At 44.0% G+C, this 18,453-nt stretch overlaps 1 protein-coding gene across 1 annotated transcript in view; it reads left to right on the forward strand.

Moving 5' to 3' along the window:
- Positions 1-18,453, forward strand: part of LOC126183387 (prostaglandin D2 receptor) — a 422,625-nt gene that overhangs the window by 286,121 nt on the left and 118,051 nt on the right. The window contains exon 2 of the mRNA XM_049925332.1: positions 7,673-7,850. Coding sequence (XP_049781289.1) covers positions 7,673-7,850 — 178 coding nt within the window. The remainder of the gene's footprint in view (positions 1-7,672; positions 7,851-18,453) is intronic.

Raw genomic sequence — 18,453 nt, forward strand, 5'->3', positions numbered from 1 at the left:
TGAAGACTATGAGGCTTGTTTATGATCAGCCTTAGACTTGAGGACTCCCCGCACAAAATAATCGCACACTGAGAGCTCAGGTGACCTGGGTGGCCAGCTAGGGCCGTGACCCGACTGACCTCTGCTAACAACTCCACTCACACAGACAGCCCGCATTACGGTCTGAACCGGTGTGGATCACGTGGCGGGCGTACATACGGTGTGCTCATTACAGCGTGTGGTTATATGCATAAATACACGTTCAATCGTATCCAATCGCCCGGGCCACTTCTATTTGCCCTACCATGTACGCCTAAAAGATGATGCCAATTCAAATTTCGCTCGAGTCGCATAAGAGTGGCGCAAGTAGCGCCACTATAAGGATGCAAATCAGGTTTGCCTTAAGTACATGCTGTCACAATTTTGAGCGACGATTACCTTTGAGATTGGACGTAGTGAGTTGATGTTAGCCAAGAGTGCGCGGTGGTCGAGGGGTTCTCGGCGCTTCAGTCTGGAACCGCGCGACCGCTACGGTCGCAGGTTCGAATCCTGCCTCGGGCACGGATGTGTGTGATGTCCTTAGGTTAGGTTACGTTTAAGTATTTCTAAGTTCTAGGGGACTGATGACCTCAGAGCCAATTAGTCAAAAATGCCTTTGAGGCGACGAAGACGCCCTTATCAACGCCTCAATGAGTTTAGAGCTCACGTAACAGGGCTACTAGCAGCTGGATGTTCCTTCTGCGATACTGCAGAAAGACGTGGCAGAAACGTAGCCACTGTACATGACTGCTGGCAGCGCTGGCCACGAAACTGTACAGCCGCAAGAAGACCGGGCTCCGGGCACTACCGAGAGCGAAGACCATCGTGTGCGGTGCACGGCTGTGGATGATGATGATGTTTGGTTTATGGGGCGCTCAACTGAGTGGTTATCAGCGCCCGTACAATTATCCAATCTTTGCTCAGTCCAATTTCGCCACTTTCCTGGATGATGATGAAATGATGAGGACAACACAAACACCCAGTCATCTCGAGGCAGGTGAAAATCCCTGACCCCGCCGGGAATCGAACCCGGAACCCCGTGCTCGGGAAGCGAGAACGCTACCGCGAAACCACGAGCGGCGGACAATACACGGCTGTGGTGCACCTTACTGCATCTGCAGCAGTCGGCACCACAGTGACACAAAGAACGGTTACAAATCGGTCACTCGAAGCACAACTGCGGCTTCTGTGGTATCAAGAGAGAGCTCATTGGAGAGCAGGGTGGAGATCTGTTGTCTTTTCTGATGAAAGCTCGTTCTGCCTCGGTGCCGGTGATGACCACGTGTTGGATTAGAAGGAATCCAGTTTAGGGCCTGCAATCAATTTGTCTGCGTGCTGGACAAAATGGGCCTACACCTGGGGTTGTGGTCTCGAATGTGTTTTCGTATGACAGCAGGAGCATTCTCGTGGTTATCCCACCTACACTGACTGCAAAGCTGTACGTCAGTCTGGTGATTCGATCTGTTGTGCTGCTATTCGTGAACAGCATTCCAGGGGGTGTTTTCCAACAGGGTAACGCTCGCCCACATACCGCTGATGTAACCCAACATGGTCTACAGAGTGTCGAAATGTTGCCTTGCCCGATCACCAGATCTGTCTCCATTCGAGCAAACATGGGACATTATCGGACGCCAACGCCACCAATAACCGTCCCTGTATTGACCGACCAAGTGCAACAGGCATGGAACTCCAGCCCAGAAACCGACGTCCGCCACCTGTAAAACAATGCATGCACGTTTGATTGCTTGCATTCAGCATTCTGGCGGCTACATCTGTTATAATGTACCAGCATTTCACATTTACAATGACGCAACACTTACATTAACCTGTGATCTTGCAATGTTAATCACTTAAATATGTTACCTAGACAAATGTATTCCCGAAATTTCATTGCTCTACATTAACTGTTTTTTGATGTTGTGTTTTTTCCCGTCAGTGTACTTCTATGATATCGGCTACTAGGCAGTTTCAATAGAAATCTAATGTTGTTGGTGCCAACTGAAAATTCATTATTAGAGTGAGAATAATCCATACAACTGCAGCTGGCGACATATTCGTAGATGGGGTGGGAAAAACAACAAGTGTTTCAAAGCAGGGATATTTGCAAATTAACTGAGTTTTCGTTATGTCTGCACAATTTTACTTGTCCTGAAAATGGAAATTTGGGTCAGGTTCCAATAGCTTCAGTTTCAAAATGTATTTAACTTGTAACTGGTTTTTGATAATACGTCTGCTTTATTTGATTTAACTTACGGATTATTAGTGTGTAGCTAAGTAGTAATGTAACAGATAGACGACTAAAAAAAGTACTGAAAAGATTTTCTCGACTGCAACGATTCTGAATTTCAACACAATATTTCTTCCTAGATACATGACAATATTGTACCTTGAAACATGCTTGACTTCGGAAAAATCTCAATTTTCCATAGTAATTTTTGTAATTTCAAACAAGACGACAGCACATAAAAAGCGAATGCTATCATTTAAAAACAGAATAGGAAAATATATTAAACTCCTATTACAGATCTGGGTAAAGGTACAAGTCTAAAAAAGTATTCCAAGGTAGAACACTCATCGCGTACTTCGGTGTGTCATTACGTCTGACTTAAAGAGAGGAGCAAACGTGTTTAGTGACCAGATGAATCCAGCACAAAATTATGCTCATGATAAACAGCGCGAGTTCATTGTCGATCGTTCTGCGAGGCACCGTTCGTGAGAAACTTGTCCGGGGCTGTTTGCGCAGGTGCTTCATACTGGGAGTGTTTTATCAAAACCTCCAGCACAGTGTGCAATACGAGATGTAGGGGCAAAATGATGCGAAACGAGCAATATAGCGAATAAAAACCGCAACTATTCAAAAAGAGTTCGAAAACCAGAAAACATAGCTCCAGTGAAGGAAAGCCTGGAACAAAGTCCGTCGAAATCTCAACGACAATCTGTGCATGTGGCAATTGAGAACTCGTCGTGCCCAAACGCCATCAAAAAGTATAAAATGCATGTTTGACCATCAAATATCGACAGGTTTCAGTCACAGACTATCATCGTGGATTAAGATTAAAACAGTTTAAGCCACAACATCACATCTGTCATTACTCAAATAATGGTCACGTCTAATGTGTAGAGCATGTCTTGAATTCTAGTATTCAACACAGGACTTTTAGAAGCGTAAACAGAGCAGTACTCTGACATAAAATATTTTAACCGTAATCCGTGACTGAAACCGAGGAACATTTGGGTTTAAAATAAAAGTACCTGTTGGTCAAACATCCATTTTATGTATTACTTGACGGCTGTTGATAGTCACCTTTCAAAAATGTTTAATACACTCCTGGAAATGGAAAAAAGAACACATTGACACCGGTGTGTCAGACACACCATACTTGCTCCGGACACTGCGAGAGGGCTGTACAAGCAATGATCACACGCACGGCACAGCGGACACACCAGGAACCGCGGTGTTGGCCGTCGAATGGCGCTAGCTGCGCAGCATTTGTGCACCGCCGCCGTCAGTGTCAGCCAGTTTGCCGTGGCATACGGAGCTCCATCGCAGTCTTTAACACTGGTAGCATGCCGCGACAGCGTGGACGTGAACCGTATGTGCAGTTGACGGACTTTGAGCGAGGGCGTATAGAGGGCATGCGGGAGGCCGGGTGGACGTACCGCCGAATTGCTCAACACGTGGGGCGTGAGGTCTCCACAGTACATCAATGTTGTCGCCAGTGGTCGGCGGAAGGTGCACGTGCCCGTCGACCTGGGACCGGACCGCAGCGACGCACGGATGCACGCCAAGACCGTAGGATCCTACGCAGTGCCGTAGGGGACCGCACCGCCACTTCCCAGCAAATTAGGGACACTGTTGCTCCTGGGGTATCGGCGAGGACCATTCGCAACCGTCTCCATGAAGCTGGGCTACGGTCCCGCACACCGTTAGGCCGTCTTCCGCTCACGGCCCAACATCGTGCAGCCCGCCTCCAGTGGTGTCGCGACAGGCGTGAATGGAGGGACGAATGGAGACGTGTCGTCTTCAGCGATGAGAGTCGCTTCTGCCTTGGTGCCAATGATGGCCGTATGCGTGTTTGGCGCCGTGCAGGTGAACGCCACAATCAGGACTGCATACGACCGAGGCACACAGGGCCAACACCCGGCATCATGGTGTGGGGAGCGATCTCCTACACTGGCCGTACACCACTGGTGATCGTCGACGGGACACTGAATAGTGCACGGTACATCCAAACCGTCATCGAACCCATCGTTCTACCATTCCTAGACCGGCAAGGGAACTTGCTGTTCCAACAGGACAATGCACGTCCGCATGTATCCCGTGCCACCCAACGTGCTCTAGACGGTGTAAGTCAACTACCCTGGCCAGCAAGATCTCCGGATCTGTCCCCCATTGAGCCTGTTTGGGACTGGATGAAGCGTCGTCTCACGCGGTCTGCACGTCCAGCACGAACGCTGGTCCAACTGAGGCGCCAGGTGGAAATGGCATGGCAAGCCGTTCCACAGGACTACATCCAGCATCTCTACGATCGTCTCCATGGGAGAATAGCAGCCTGCATTGCTGCGAAAGGTGGATATACACTGTACTAGTGCCGACATTGTGCATGCTCTGTTGCCTGTGTCTATGTGCCTGTGGTTCTGTCAGTGTGATCATGTGATGTATCTGACCCCAGGAATGTGTCAATAAAGTTTCCCCTTCCTGGGACAATGAATTCACGGTGTTCTTATTTCAATTTCCAGGAGTGTACTATCAAAAAGGGCCTGAATCTGCATCATTACAAATTTATTGTTGTGAATGAGTTAATAGCTTCCAGACGAACTATCGTGTGTTGAGTTCTGCTGCTCGTTTGTGAGCGAAGTGGAATGAGAACTTTTGGAACCTCAGTTCTTTCCTTCTTTCATATGAGGTTTGGTTGAGCCTGTCACTGTCTATACACTGACAGAATATGCTCCATTATGCATCAGAAAATCCCCATATGTACTTTGAAGAGGCGTTGCATAATCTTAGAATTGGTGTTTGGTGCGCAATATTTGGTATCTGCATCGTAATAAGACTCTTCAGCAAACAGTTAGTGCTAACTGCTACATCCAGCAACTGTTGACTCCATATGAGGATCACGTCACACAAGATAAACGACTGTATGGATATTTTCAGTGAAGCGGGGCAACAGTACACACTGCGTTGTCAGCCCTGTCACGGTTTCACAGATGTGAGGAGAGGACAATCGGATGATCATTAACAAGGATACAGCCCGCATCCGTCTTATTGTAAATATTTTCCGAGCCACTTTTATTTTGTCCATCTGTGGCAGTAATGTAAGTATTTAATATGCATAGGGTGGAGAAAAATATGGAAACAACTAAAAGCTCAATACACTACCATGCCTAATAAGGCGTATCAAACCAGTTGGCATTCAAACGAGCTTTGTCATCTCGGAATGTATGATTTTCAAGAGAATCTACTTTCTGTAAAATATTGACAAATTCAGGTAATGATGATGGAGGGGGATAGCAATCATGCAAACTGCTCTCCAATGTAGACCACGAAAGCTCATTGGTATTGAAATCTGGTAGCTGTGCTGGCCTGAGAAGTTGCGACAATTCATCATCGTGCACTTCTAAGAGACGATCAAATATTTTCCTTTCGAAGGCCACACTAATCCCTTGCCTACATGTCGGTGCTTATATACCCGCACCAGAATCGCACTGCGTTGCATATACGATGCAGCACCGTCCTCAAACGGAAACTTTAAAAACCAGTCCTGGACGTTGCGAGCTGTGTGTACGGGGAACCTGTCGTCTTGGAATACAGCATCACCACTGAGAAGGAAACTTGTATCACGCGATGGACCTGATCAGCTATAACGTAATCGTTGGCGGTTATGCTGTCCTGCTCAGAAACCATAGAGCACATGGAGTTCCACCCCCCCCCCCCGATATATATAACTCTTGGGATGTAAACTCGAAGCCGGCCGGTGTGGTCGAGCGGTTCTAGGCGCTTGAGTCTAGAACCGCGCGACCGCTACGTTCGCAGGTTCGAATCCTGCCTCGGGCACGGATGTGTGTGATGTCCTTAGGTTCATCTACATCTACATTTATACTCCGCAAGCCAACCAACGGTGTGTGGCGGAGGGCACTTTACGTGCCATTGTCATTACCTCCCTTTCCTGTTCCAGTCGCGTATGGTTCGTGGAAAGAACGACTGTCTGAAAGCCTCCGTGCGCGCTCTAATCTCTCTAATTTTACATTCGTGATCTCCTCGGGAGGTATAAGTAGGGGGAAGCAATATATTCGATACCTCATCCAGAGACGCACCCTCTCGAAACCTGGCGAGCAAGCTACACCGCGATGCAGAGCGCCTCTATTACAGAGTCTGCCACTTGAGTTTGTTAAACATCTCCGTAACGCTATCACGGTTAACAAATAACCCTGTGACGGAACGCGCCGCTCTTCTTTGGATCTTCTCTATCTCTTCCGTCAACCCGATCTGGTACGGATCCCACACTGATGAGCAATACTCAAGTATAGGTCGAACGAGTGTTTTGTAAGCCACCTCTTTTGTTGATGGACTACATTTTCTAAGGACTCTCCCAATGAATCTCAATCTGGTACCCGCCTTACCAACAATTAATTTTATATGATCATTCCACTTCAAATCGTTCCGCACACATACTCCCAGATATTTTACAGAAGTAACTGCTACCAGTGTTTGTTCTGCTATCATATAATCATACAGTAAAGGATCCTTCTTTCTATGTATTCGCAATACATTACATTTGTCTATGTTAAGGGTCAGTTTCCACTCCCTGCACCAAGTGCCTATCCGCTGCAGATCTTCCTGCATTTCGCTACAATTTTCTAATGCTGCAACTTCTCTGTATATTACAGCATCATCCGCGAAAAGCCGCATGGAACTTCCGACAGTATCTTATTAGTTAGGTGTAAGTAGTTCTAAGTTCTAGGGGACTGATGACCTCAGATGTTAAGTCCCATAGTGCTCAGAGCCATTTTTGTAAACTCGACCAGAGGTGGGAATCTGTGTGAAAGAAGAGTTACCCAACCAAATTATTTTCTTCCATTGCTCCATGACTTCGGCGCCCCGTTTTCGCGCTACTGGCATTTGCATCACTGATGAGTGGCTATAGAATTGCAGCTCGCCATGCAATTCCGTGTTTATGGAGCTCCCTTCGTATTGTTCTGATGCTGACAGGGTTTACGTGTGCTAAATTCAGTTCTGCAGCAGTTTTGCGGGTGTCGTCTTCTCATATTTCGTCACAATCCTCTTCGATGACCGTCTCTCACGATCACTTAACACAAACTTCCGTCCGCGTTATGACTGAGTGGACCATGTTTTCCCGCTTTCCTTGAGTGCAGCACGAATCTTCGATACGGCGTCTCCTAAAACGCTAAATACTTCGACTCCCTCGGTTACTTAGCTCCGATGTAAAGCACTCAACTACAGAGTACACTCTTCTGACCACGACTGACACTTGCACACGTACCATACGTGGTAAAATACAACATCTGCACCTGCAGTCTTGCCTAACATCTTCGTTTGTGTTCGAGCATGCATTTCTCGCTGCGTTTTCATATTGTTGTCCAACCCCTGTAGGTGTGGCACACGAGAAATGAGCCGCTCTTTTCTCTGTTTCAGCACGTGACGTACCACATGATAAAACAGTCCATCTTCATCCTGTGGGCCGTGGTGCTGGTGCTGGTGTGCCTACCGCTCACCGGATTTGGAATCTACTTTGAGGACGGCAAGTGTGTGCGCCTGAGGAAGGCCAAGGCACCCGAGGACGTGGCCTACGCATACCTCTACTTTACTTTCGGTGAGTGCTTCTTTTCATTTCGTCACTTTTCTACTTCTCGTTGCACTGCTCTGTATCCTCAGTAGACATTTTAATGACATAGACAAAAGCAATTTGCGCAACACTGAAGTCTTCTCATTTTGGCGAACCTAAGCATCTCCGAATCCTAAGTAAAAAAAAAAAAAAAGACAAAAAAGCGCCGCACAACGGAGGAATTATCCGAATGGGACGGAAATCGGTAAGTGTGAAGTACATGTACAGACAAATAAACGACTACAATTTCCGAAAAAATTGGCTGAGTTATTGAAGAGAAAGAGCTTCACAAGCTGAGCACGTCAATAACGCGCTGGTCCACCTCTGGCTCTTACGTAATCATTTGTTCGGCTCGACACTGAATGACACAGTTGTTCGATGTCCTCCTGAGAGAAATTCTGCCAAATTCTGTCCAATTGACGAGCTGGATCGTCAAAATCCCGAGCGAGTTGGAGGGCTCTGCCCATAATACTCTAAACGTTCTCAACTGGGGAGATATCCGGCGATCTTGTCGGCCACGGTAGCGTTTGGCAAGCAGTGGAAACTCTTGTCGTATATTCTGTAAGGCTACCGCGGGTGTCCTGCTGCGATACGAAATGGCACCCCAGACTATCGCTGCTGGTTGTCGGGAGGTATCGCGACCGACAGTCGGGTTTGTATCCTACCAGTGTCTGGAACCTGTCCAGAGACGTCATCGGGCTGTAACTCACTGACTGGAGTAGAATTGTGTTCGGTGATGAGCCCGCTTTGAACTGAGCCCTGATGACCAGCGAAGACGTGCCCCAGACGCCCCAGGAAGCATATGGACACCAAACTGACTGTAGCCCGCCATACGGACCGACAATGATGCTATGGGGTGCCATTTCTTTCCATAGCAGGACCTCTTTGGTTGTCGCCCATGGCAAGCTGACGGCACAATGCGACATCGACGACATCCTCTGACTCGTTTTGTTGCCCTTCGTGGCAAGCCAAAGTGGGCTTCAGTTTCAGTTTCAGGAAGATAATAGCCGCCTGACCACAAGGAGAGTTTATACTTTCCAGAATGAGATTTTCACTCTGCAGCGGAATGTGGGCTGATATGAAACTTCCTGGCAGATTAAAACTGTGTGCCGGACCGAGACTCGAACTCGCGACCTTTGCCTTTCACGGGCAAGTGCTCTACAAACTTTTTTATTTTTTTATTTTTTTAAATCTCATTTTGTTCCTTATAGTCCGTTGCAATTGTTCGTGGCGGACGTCCCCTGACGCCCGTTCAAGTTCGTTATTGATTCATTCACTCAGTTTTTTTATTACAGAGGGCAGTTAACTCCCTGACTGAACACGCTGAGCTACCGTGCCGGCATAAAATGTTTCGTTTATTTCGAATACTGTGATGATGGTTGGTTGTTTTTGGGGGAAGAGACCAAACAGCGAGGTCATCGGTCTCATCGGATTAGGGAAGGAAGTCGGCCGTGCCCTTTCAGAGGAACCATCCCGGCATTTGCCTGGAGCGATTTAGGGAAATAACGGAAAACCTAAATCAGGATGGCCGGACGCGGGATTGAACCGTCGTCCTCCCGAATGCGAGTCCAATACAACTAAGCTACCCAAGCACTACTCACGCCCCGTCCTCACAGCTTTACTTCTGCCAGTACCTCGCCTCCTACCTTCCAAACTTTACAGAAGCTCTCCTGCGAAACTTGCAGAACTAGCACTCCTGAGAGAAAGGAAGTTTCATACCAGCGCACCAGCCGCTGCAGAGTGAAAATCTCATTCTGGAAACATCCCCCAGGCTGTGGCAAAGCCATGTGTCTGCAATATCCTTTCTTTCAGGAGTGTTAGTTCTGCAAGTTTCGCAGGAGAGCTTCTGTAAAGTTTGGAAGGTAGGAGGCGAGGTACTGGCAGAAGTAAAGCTGTGAGGACGGGGCGTGAGTCGTGCTTGGGTAGCTCAGTTGGTGGAGCACTTGCCCGCGAAAGGCAAAGGTCCCGAGTACGAGTCTCGGTCCGGCACACAGTTTTAATTTGCCAGGAAGTTTCAGAGTTTCTACTGTTTTTCTTCCCCCTTCCCAAACCGTACCTTGGCCAGAAAGGTCGCTGGATCTCTCCTCAATGGAGAACTTTTGGAGCATTAAGGGCACGGCCCTCCAAACAGCTCGGGATTTTGATTGGACAAAATTTGGCCCGATATCCTTTAGGACATCCAGCAACTCTATCAAGTAATACCAAGCAGAATAAATGGTTACATAAGGGCCAGAGATGGACCAACTGGTTATTGACTTGCTCAGTTTGTGAAGGTCTTTCTCTTGAATAAATCATCCCTTTTTTTCTGAAAGTGTAATAATTTGTTTACCTGCATATGTACATCACATCTACTGATTTCCATGCCATTCGGCTAATTTCGCGTGACAAATAAAAATCGGAAAATGTGTCTGGCGATTAGCATAATTTAGAAACTTACTCATCATACACATTCTCAGTTGAAGATCTTTCGAAGGGCGAAGAATCTGAGAGAAGACGCACTGAGTCGCATCATTTACCAAAAGTGTTGGAGAGACCTCACGGAGATTACTAATTTCAAAATTTCTAGCATTCGTTGATTTTCGGGAGAATTTCTAGTGCTATTTGACATTTGTGATTGCCAAAAGCATTCTTGTAGACGTTGTCGACTTCCAGAGCAAGATTCACTGCCTCCTGATGACGTTGTGGGCATGTGACGCGGAAAATTCTCCCATCGGAGCACAAGAAAAGGCGAATACACTCCTGTTTATTAAAAGACTCTGATTGAAAAGTGGGGTCCCAGCTGCGTCATAGTACCTTCCTCAGCACCTTTAAAAACCTTCCCAACAGTTGGGCATCCGAACATATACGCGCTTTTCATACTGGGTGAGAAGGAAACAGTGTGAGTGGGAAAGAGATGGAAAAGTAATAAATACTGGAAGACAGTAGACAGTGGTTGTGGAATAAAATGAGCGAACGTTTACGAGTAGGGTAACATTTAAAGCTCTGTAACGGCATCTAAGCAATATATCGGAAAAATGACAGCCATTTGCTGGGCATAGCCGTCTTGTAATCCGCAGCTCCAAAAATTATGTTTTTTGTTCTTTCTCAGGAACCGCTCATGAACTAAATGGTGCCTCCATAAGCCCCTTGGAGCCCACTTCAGACCACATTTTATTAAAATTATTATTTTATGGCCAGCGTTGGACCACTTTAGTCAATATTATGAATTAGGTTCTTCTGTTTTCTGTTGGCCAAATACTTTTCATCCTTTCAGATCGTGCCCTTCTCTCCTCATCCGAAATCACCCTTCCCATTCTCTGTTTGTTTTTATTGGTAGTGAGACATTTGTCCTGAAGTATCTTGAGCGCGTATGTCTTGCCTTTCAGATCCTCCATCGTAATCTCTAATTTCATCATCATTGATCTCTGCGATTCATCAAATGCCGCTGTTACTAATCCATAACTTCTCATTTATTATCTTGCTAATTCTGTTTTCTGTTGTCCACATGAAATGTCCGGGGAAAGACATCGTTTCTTATTCATTGTACTTGTCACTGGTTCTATTTCTTTATAAATTGTTTAATTTGAAACTATTCTCCAAAGTCCGTCTTTTTGGTATTTTGTATTTGTAACTGTTCTGATTATTCGTCTTTCTATTTCAAGTAATCATCTAGTTATTTAAAATATAGTTACGCTAGCATATGTTATTTTCTGTTGTGTGACTGTTTTGTAGTTTTTCAGTTTTGTGGCTATTGAGAGGCATTGTTTGTTACATATGTTATTGGTAACATGATGTGTTTTAATCTGTTTGTTTATTCTACTCTTCCATGATGGTTTCCCATTCAGGTAGCGTGTTATTATTTCTCCCGAGTATTTAAACTTTCCAGAAATTTTTATCTCGTGTTCTCCGATTCCAATTTTGTTTGCCTGTGGCGTTTCCGTTAGCATTATTTCTGTATTTTCAAATGATATTTTAAGGCCAACGCTCTGGACTATTTCCTGTAATGATTGTATTTGTTGTTTGGTTTCTTGAATGTTGTTGGTGACAAGAATGAGGTCATCAGCAAATCCTAAAAAGTTCAACTTTGTCATGTTCTGGTGTTCCAACCTTAATGTTATTTGGATTGTCCTTGTACCATTCCCTGATTATGTATTCTAGGACACAATTAAAAAGAAGTGGTGACATTCCGTCTCCCGGCCTTAAACCAATTTTTACCAAGAATTATTCAGAAAGTTCCCCTCTGAAAATTTTCGAATTTTCATTCGTTAAGGTAAGTTCTATCAGTTAAATTAATGTTGGGTGGAGTCCGAAATGTCTCAAAATTTTGAATAGTTAGAGTCTACGGATAGAATCATACACTTTCTTAAAATCTATAAATGTAATTGAGGGAGGCTCGTTTCGTTTGCGGGAATAAGCCATGATAAATTTCAGTTTAATTATTTGTCCGGCACAGATTCTCCAAGATCTGAAGCCTCCTTGGTATTCCCCTAGTTCCTTATCCAGTTGTTCTTTGATCCTATTGTGTAAAATCTTGGAAAACACCTTGTAGGTACAGTCCAAGAGCGAGATTCCTCTATAGTTGTCTGGATCTCTTTTGTCTCCTTTCTTATGAAGTAGGTTAATTATAACTGTGGTCAGGTCCTCTGGGAATTTTCCGGCTGCCCAATTTTTTTGTAAAATAATATGTAAAGATGTCTGAGTTGTTTTACTAGCATACTTTCACATTTCTGCAAACACTCGATTTTCACCACATGCTTTGTACTTTCTCATTTCTCTAAGTACAATTTCTATTTCTTGTACTGTAGATGGGTGTATATCTTTTGGATTGGTTCTTACAGAGGTGCTTGTGTCTATAGTTAAAAGCTTTTCAGATTCACCACAGTTCAAGAGCTTGTTGAATGCTTCTGCCATGATTTCTACGTTTTCTTTGTTATTGTGAGCTATTCTTCCACTTTTATTTCTCATCAATATTGTGGGAGTGTTGTAATTACGTAATTGTTTATCAAAGGCTTTGAAATAATCTGTGGAATTGGTTTTCTAGTAGTTTCCTTCAATGGAACTCAGTAGATCCTTCTGATATTGCCGCTTTGTTTTTCTGATAATTTGAAAGAATTTTTTTATGATGTATCTGAGATTAACTACATTTTATCCTGTTTTGTGAGTTTGAAATTTTATCCAAGCTTGACATCTTTCATCATGAACTTCATCGCATTCCGTAGTTGACCATGCATGTTTTTTACGTTGATTTGCTGGGGCCGGTTCTTCAGCATGTTGTTTTAAAATTGATATTAGTTCCTCAAGATTATCCGTTTCTATTGTATTACACCATATTTAATGCAAAAAGAACCATCTGATTTGCTCCATTTGCCTAATATGGAGGACCTTTGTGTAGTATTCAGACTTGGGCCCTGTACTGTAGGACAGTAACAGTAAGATGATATTTCTGATGGGTGTATAAACGGTCCCTATACCAAGGGCTATCTGAAACACTGATCATCATCAGTTATCTGCTATATTAGCAGGTCCTTTGCCTCTCCATTTTCTGCGATCCATTGCTTCCTTCTTAAGGCTGCTGTATGTTGTACCGTCCATCATGTCATCCAGTATCTGGAATCTCTTCCTTCCTCGCTTCCTTTTCCCTTCTACATAACCTTCTAAAACTGTTTTTATCAGTCCGTCATTCTTTCTTAATATATGCCCAATCCAATTTCTTTTTCTTTTCTTTATTACATCTAGTAACTGTCTTTTCTCTCCCACTCTTCTCAGTACCTCTTCATTTTTTACTCTGTCCATCCAACTTATTCTTTCCATCTTCCGCCATGTCCAGATCTCAAAAGCCTCCAGCCTTTCTCTGTCTTTTTTCCTCATAGTCCATGTTTCAGCGCCATATAGAAGAACACTCCATACAAGACATTTTATGAGTCTCTTTCTGAGTTCTCTGTCCAGACCGCTGCAGAAGATTCTCCTTTTCTTATAAAACGCCTCTTTTGCCATTGCTATCCTTGTTTTAATTTCTGTGGTGCACTTCCAGTTGGTGTCTATCCTGCTTCCAAGATACTTAAAATTTAGCACTTGTTCTAATGTTTCTCCATTCAGCACAATTTTTATTTCCTTATTTCCTCCTATTGCCAATACTTTTGTTTTATTTGTGTTAATTTTCATTCCATATTTTTTTCCGTTAGTTGCAATGGTGTCCACCAAATCCTGTAATTCTTTTTCCCCTGTGGCTAGAAGGACCATGTCATCAGCAAATCTCAAGCATCCTACTCTTCTTCCTCCAATTTCTACTCCTTTGTCATCTAATGAGCATTGGTCAATCATATTTTCCAAGTACAGGTTGAAAAGAGTAGGTGATAAACAGCATCCTTGTCTTACTCCTTTCCCTAGTCTGATCCAGTTTGTACTTTCTCCTCTCACTTTAACTGCAACTTTTTGATTAAGGTATAATGAGTTTATAAGTCTTCTGGTTTTCCAGTCCACTCTCTTTTCCCTCATAATAGTCGCCAGCTTGTCCCAAACCACATTGTCAAATGCCTTTTCTAGATCGATGAAGCACATATATAGGTCTCTTCCTTTTTCAATAAACCTTTCTCCCAAGATTCGTAGGAGCCCTATTGCATCTCTGGTGCCCGTATTCCGTCTAAAGCCAAACTGCTCCTCTCCGAGATTCTCCTCCATTACATTTTCAAGTCTTTTATTAATTATTCTTAACATCACTTTGGCTGCATGTGAAATGAGGCTGATAGTCCTGTGCTCGCTGCATTTCTTGGTTCCTTGTTTTTTCGGTAATGGAATCATTACTGTTGTCAAAAAGTCCTCAGGCCATTCACCACTGTCATATATTTTATTACATAACCTCAATATTTCCCTTATTCCATTGTGGTTCAAGCATTTTAGTATTTCTCCCGGTATTGTATCTGTACCTACTGCTTTGCCATTTTTCATTGCAGCAATGGCAGACTTTACTTCTTCCATTATGATGGTCGGTCCTTTCTCTTCATCACTTACACTGTTGTGTGATTCAAGTTCCAGAGTTTCTGGTTTGCTATTTGTGTCATATAGCTCTTTTATATATTCTTCCCATCTCTGGAGGACATCGTCACGATCTTTGTACACACTGAAGCCTACCTTTTTGTCGCCAATAGAACCCGAGTATAAGGTCCGGTGGTTTGGAAGTTATTAGGTGGCAGAACAGAGACAGTGGGGAATCATGACGATACAGGTGATCCATTGACACAAGCGGCTTTGGCAACAGGCGGGTTGTTATGCTCCGTCGCTTGGAAACGAGAATTTCGGAAATGTTGGTGTTCAACTCGTTGTAACCTACTGTCATGAGCATCTATGGAAAGTGGTTGAAGGACGATGAAACCTCGAGTAGGCAGCAAGTAGTTGGATGATCGCCCCACATCACAGAACATAAAGGTCGGAGGCTTGGCCTCTCTGTGTGCCATAAGGAGTACAGGTGGCGATCTGTGGTAGATCTGACGAAAGAGCGCAATGCTGGTGTTTATACAACTACTCAAAATTACACATCAATATCCTTAACATCGCTTTGTTGCAGGTTTCTCGAACATATTCTCAGTTCGAATATAATGGATTTCCTTGAGACAGAGAAGTTGCTGTCCATGCATCAGCACGGCTTTAGAAAGCATCGCTCCTGCGAAACGCAACTCGCCCTTTTTTTCACATGATATCTTGCGAACCAATGATGAAGTGTATCAGATGGATGCCATATTACTTGACTTCCGGTAAGACTCCTAACTAAGGTACGAGCATATGGAATTGGTTCCTAAATATGTGAGTGGCTCGAAGACTTCTTAAGTAATAGAACCCAGTACATTGTCCTCGATGGTGAGTGTTCATAGGAGGTGAGGGTATCATCTGGAGTGCCCCAGGGAAGTGTGGTAGGTTCGCTGTTGTTTTCTATCTACATAAATGATCTTTTGGATAGGGTGGATAGCAATGTGCGGCTGTTAGCTGATGATGCTGTGGTGCACAGGAAGGTGTCATCGTTGAGTTACTGTAGGAGGATACAAGACGACTTGGATAGGATTTTTGATTGGTGTAAAGAATGACAGCTAACTCTAAATATAGATAAATGTAAATTAATGCAGATGAATAGGAATAAGAATCCTGTAATGTTTGAATACTCCATTAGTAGTGTAGTGCTTGACACACTCACATCGATTAAATATTTGGGCGTAACATTGCAGAGCGATATGAAGTGGGACAATCATGTAATGGCAGTTGTGGGGAAGGCGGATAGTCGTCTTCGGTTCATTGGTAGAATTTTGGGAAGATGTGGTTCATCTGTAAAGGAGACCGCTTATAAAACACTAATATGACCTATTCTTGAGTGTTGCTCGAGCGTTTGGGATCCCTATCAGGTCGGATTGAGGGAGGACATAGAAGCAATTCAGAGGCGGGCTGCTAGATTTGTTACTGGTAGGTTTGATCATCACAAGAGTGTTACGGAAATGCTTTAGGAACTCGGGTGGGAGTCTCTAGAGGAAAGGAAGCGTTCTTTTCGTGAATCGCTACTGAGGAAATTTAGAGAACCAGCATTTGAGGCTGACTGCAGTACAGTTTTACTGCCGCCAACTTACATTTCGCGGAAAGACCACAAAGATAAGATAAGAGAGATTAGGGCTCGTACAGAGGCATATAGGCAGTCATTTTTCCCTAGTTCTGTTTGGGAGTGGAACAGGGAGAGAGGATGATAGTTGTGGTACGAGGTACCCTCCGCCACGTACCGTATGGTGGATTGCGGAGTATGTATGTAGATGTAGTTGTAGATGTAGATGATGAGGACAACGCAAACAACCAGTCCTCGGGCGGAGAAAATCGCCAACCCGGCCGGGAATTGAACCCGGGACCCCATGATTCAGAGGCAGCAACGCTAGCCACTAGAGCACGAGCTACGGACACAAAGGCGGTTGGGGGCAGTATTATGATATGGGATGAATTCACCTGGGCGTCCATGGGACCTGTGGTAGCAAACAAAGGTGTCATAACAGCAGTGGACTACGTGAACATTATTACGGACCATATGCATCCCTTCATGCTCGATATCTTTTCTGATGGCACTGACATCTTCCAGCGGGCTAAACGTCCATGTTATAAGGCCAAAGTCGTGCTACAGTGGTTTGACGAGCATGCCGATGAACTCATGTTGCTCTCTTGACCGCCAAAATTCGCACGGTTTGAATCCGACGGGTGACATCTGTGACGCTATCGGGCACTAACTATGTGTACACAGACCACCGGCCCGTGATTTACTGGAATTGCGTGACCTGTGCGTAGACATCTGGTGTCACATACCTCTGGAAATCTGCCTAGGATTTGTCGAATACATACCACGCAGAATCGCTGCTGCGTTGTGTTCCGAAGGTAGGCGAGCACTTAGTTAACCAGGTGTGATCATGTTTTCGCTCATCTGCGTGTTTCAAGCAGAAATGCTTGTTAACTCTAAGGAAATAATCAATTTATATTTAACTTTTGTTTTCGTTAGCAGGTTCACGTACTGTATAAGAGAGACTGCTGTGATTAATACAATGTTATTATATATGGTTGATGTGATTTCACATATTTGTTATTATTCACATATGGACCAATAGGACCACGAGAGGTACAATCAATCAACGTCGCTTTTGGTGGTTGGCCTTCCTATGTATCCAAATTTGTTGCATCCTTTCAGAATGAAGCCTCTTTCTTTCATCAGAACACGGTGTTCCAGTCCGTTTTCTAATTTGCCTCTGACCAAGTTTCCAATCAAATATCTTTTTATTAATGATTTCCTACCTGTAACGCCTGCCTGAGTTATGCCGGGTACTGTAAGATCCTCCTTAATTGCAGCGATCCATTTAATTGGCTCAGTTTTGGCCTTACGTCTATTTTCGTAAAATTCTATTATATGTTTTGGCAACCTAGTGGGTGCCATTCATTTTAATGTACTCATAAAATTTAAGTCTTCGTTTTCTCATGTCACCATGTATGCCTGTGTGTTCTTCTATTTCCTTATTACTTCTCAGACTACAAGTTTCTCCATCAGTAATTTTGGGCCCTAACATTTTCCTAATAATCTTTCTTTCATTCTTTTGAATTTCTTCAATATCCCTCTTTCTATTTAAAACTAAAGTTTCTGTTCCATAAAGACATTCAGGTTTAATTACAGTACTGTAATGCCTAAGCTACTGAATTTAGAAAGTGATTTTTATTATAAATATTTTATGTCAATCTGAATGCAGCTGCCATTTCTTGACGGCGAACTTCTTTTACAGCTCTTTCCAGCTTCTTTTCTTGTATGATTCCCCCAAGTATTTAAATTGAGGAATCCTTTTTATTTTTCCGTATTTCGTGTTGAAAAACTTTGGTACTTGTTTGTTGCATGTTATATATTCCGTTTTTTCGAATGATATTTCTAGTCCAACTTTTTTAAGAATTTCAAATTTTTTTTTTTAGCTGTCGTAATAGCTCTAGTTAAAACTGCCAGTTCATCTGCAAAGGTGAGACAATCGACTCTAATATTACTTCTATCTAACTTGACTGATTGATCCATAGTTGACTCGAATTTTGTTCTCGCCCTTCCGTAATCACATTTTCCAAACCACAG

This window comes from Schistocerca cancellata, chromosome 4 (genome assembly GCF_023864275.1).
Source record: "Schistocerca cancellata isolate TAMUIC-IGC-003103 chromosome 4, iqSchCanc2.1, whole genome shotgun sequence".
NCBI classification, from domain to species: domain Eukaryota; kingdom Metazoa; phylum Arthropoda; class Insecta; order Orthoptera; family Acrididae; genus Schistocerca; species Schistocerca cancellata.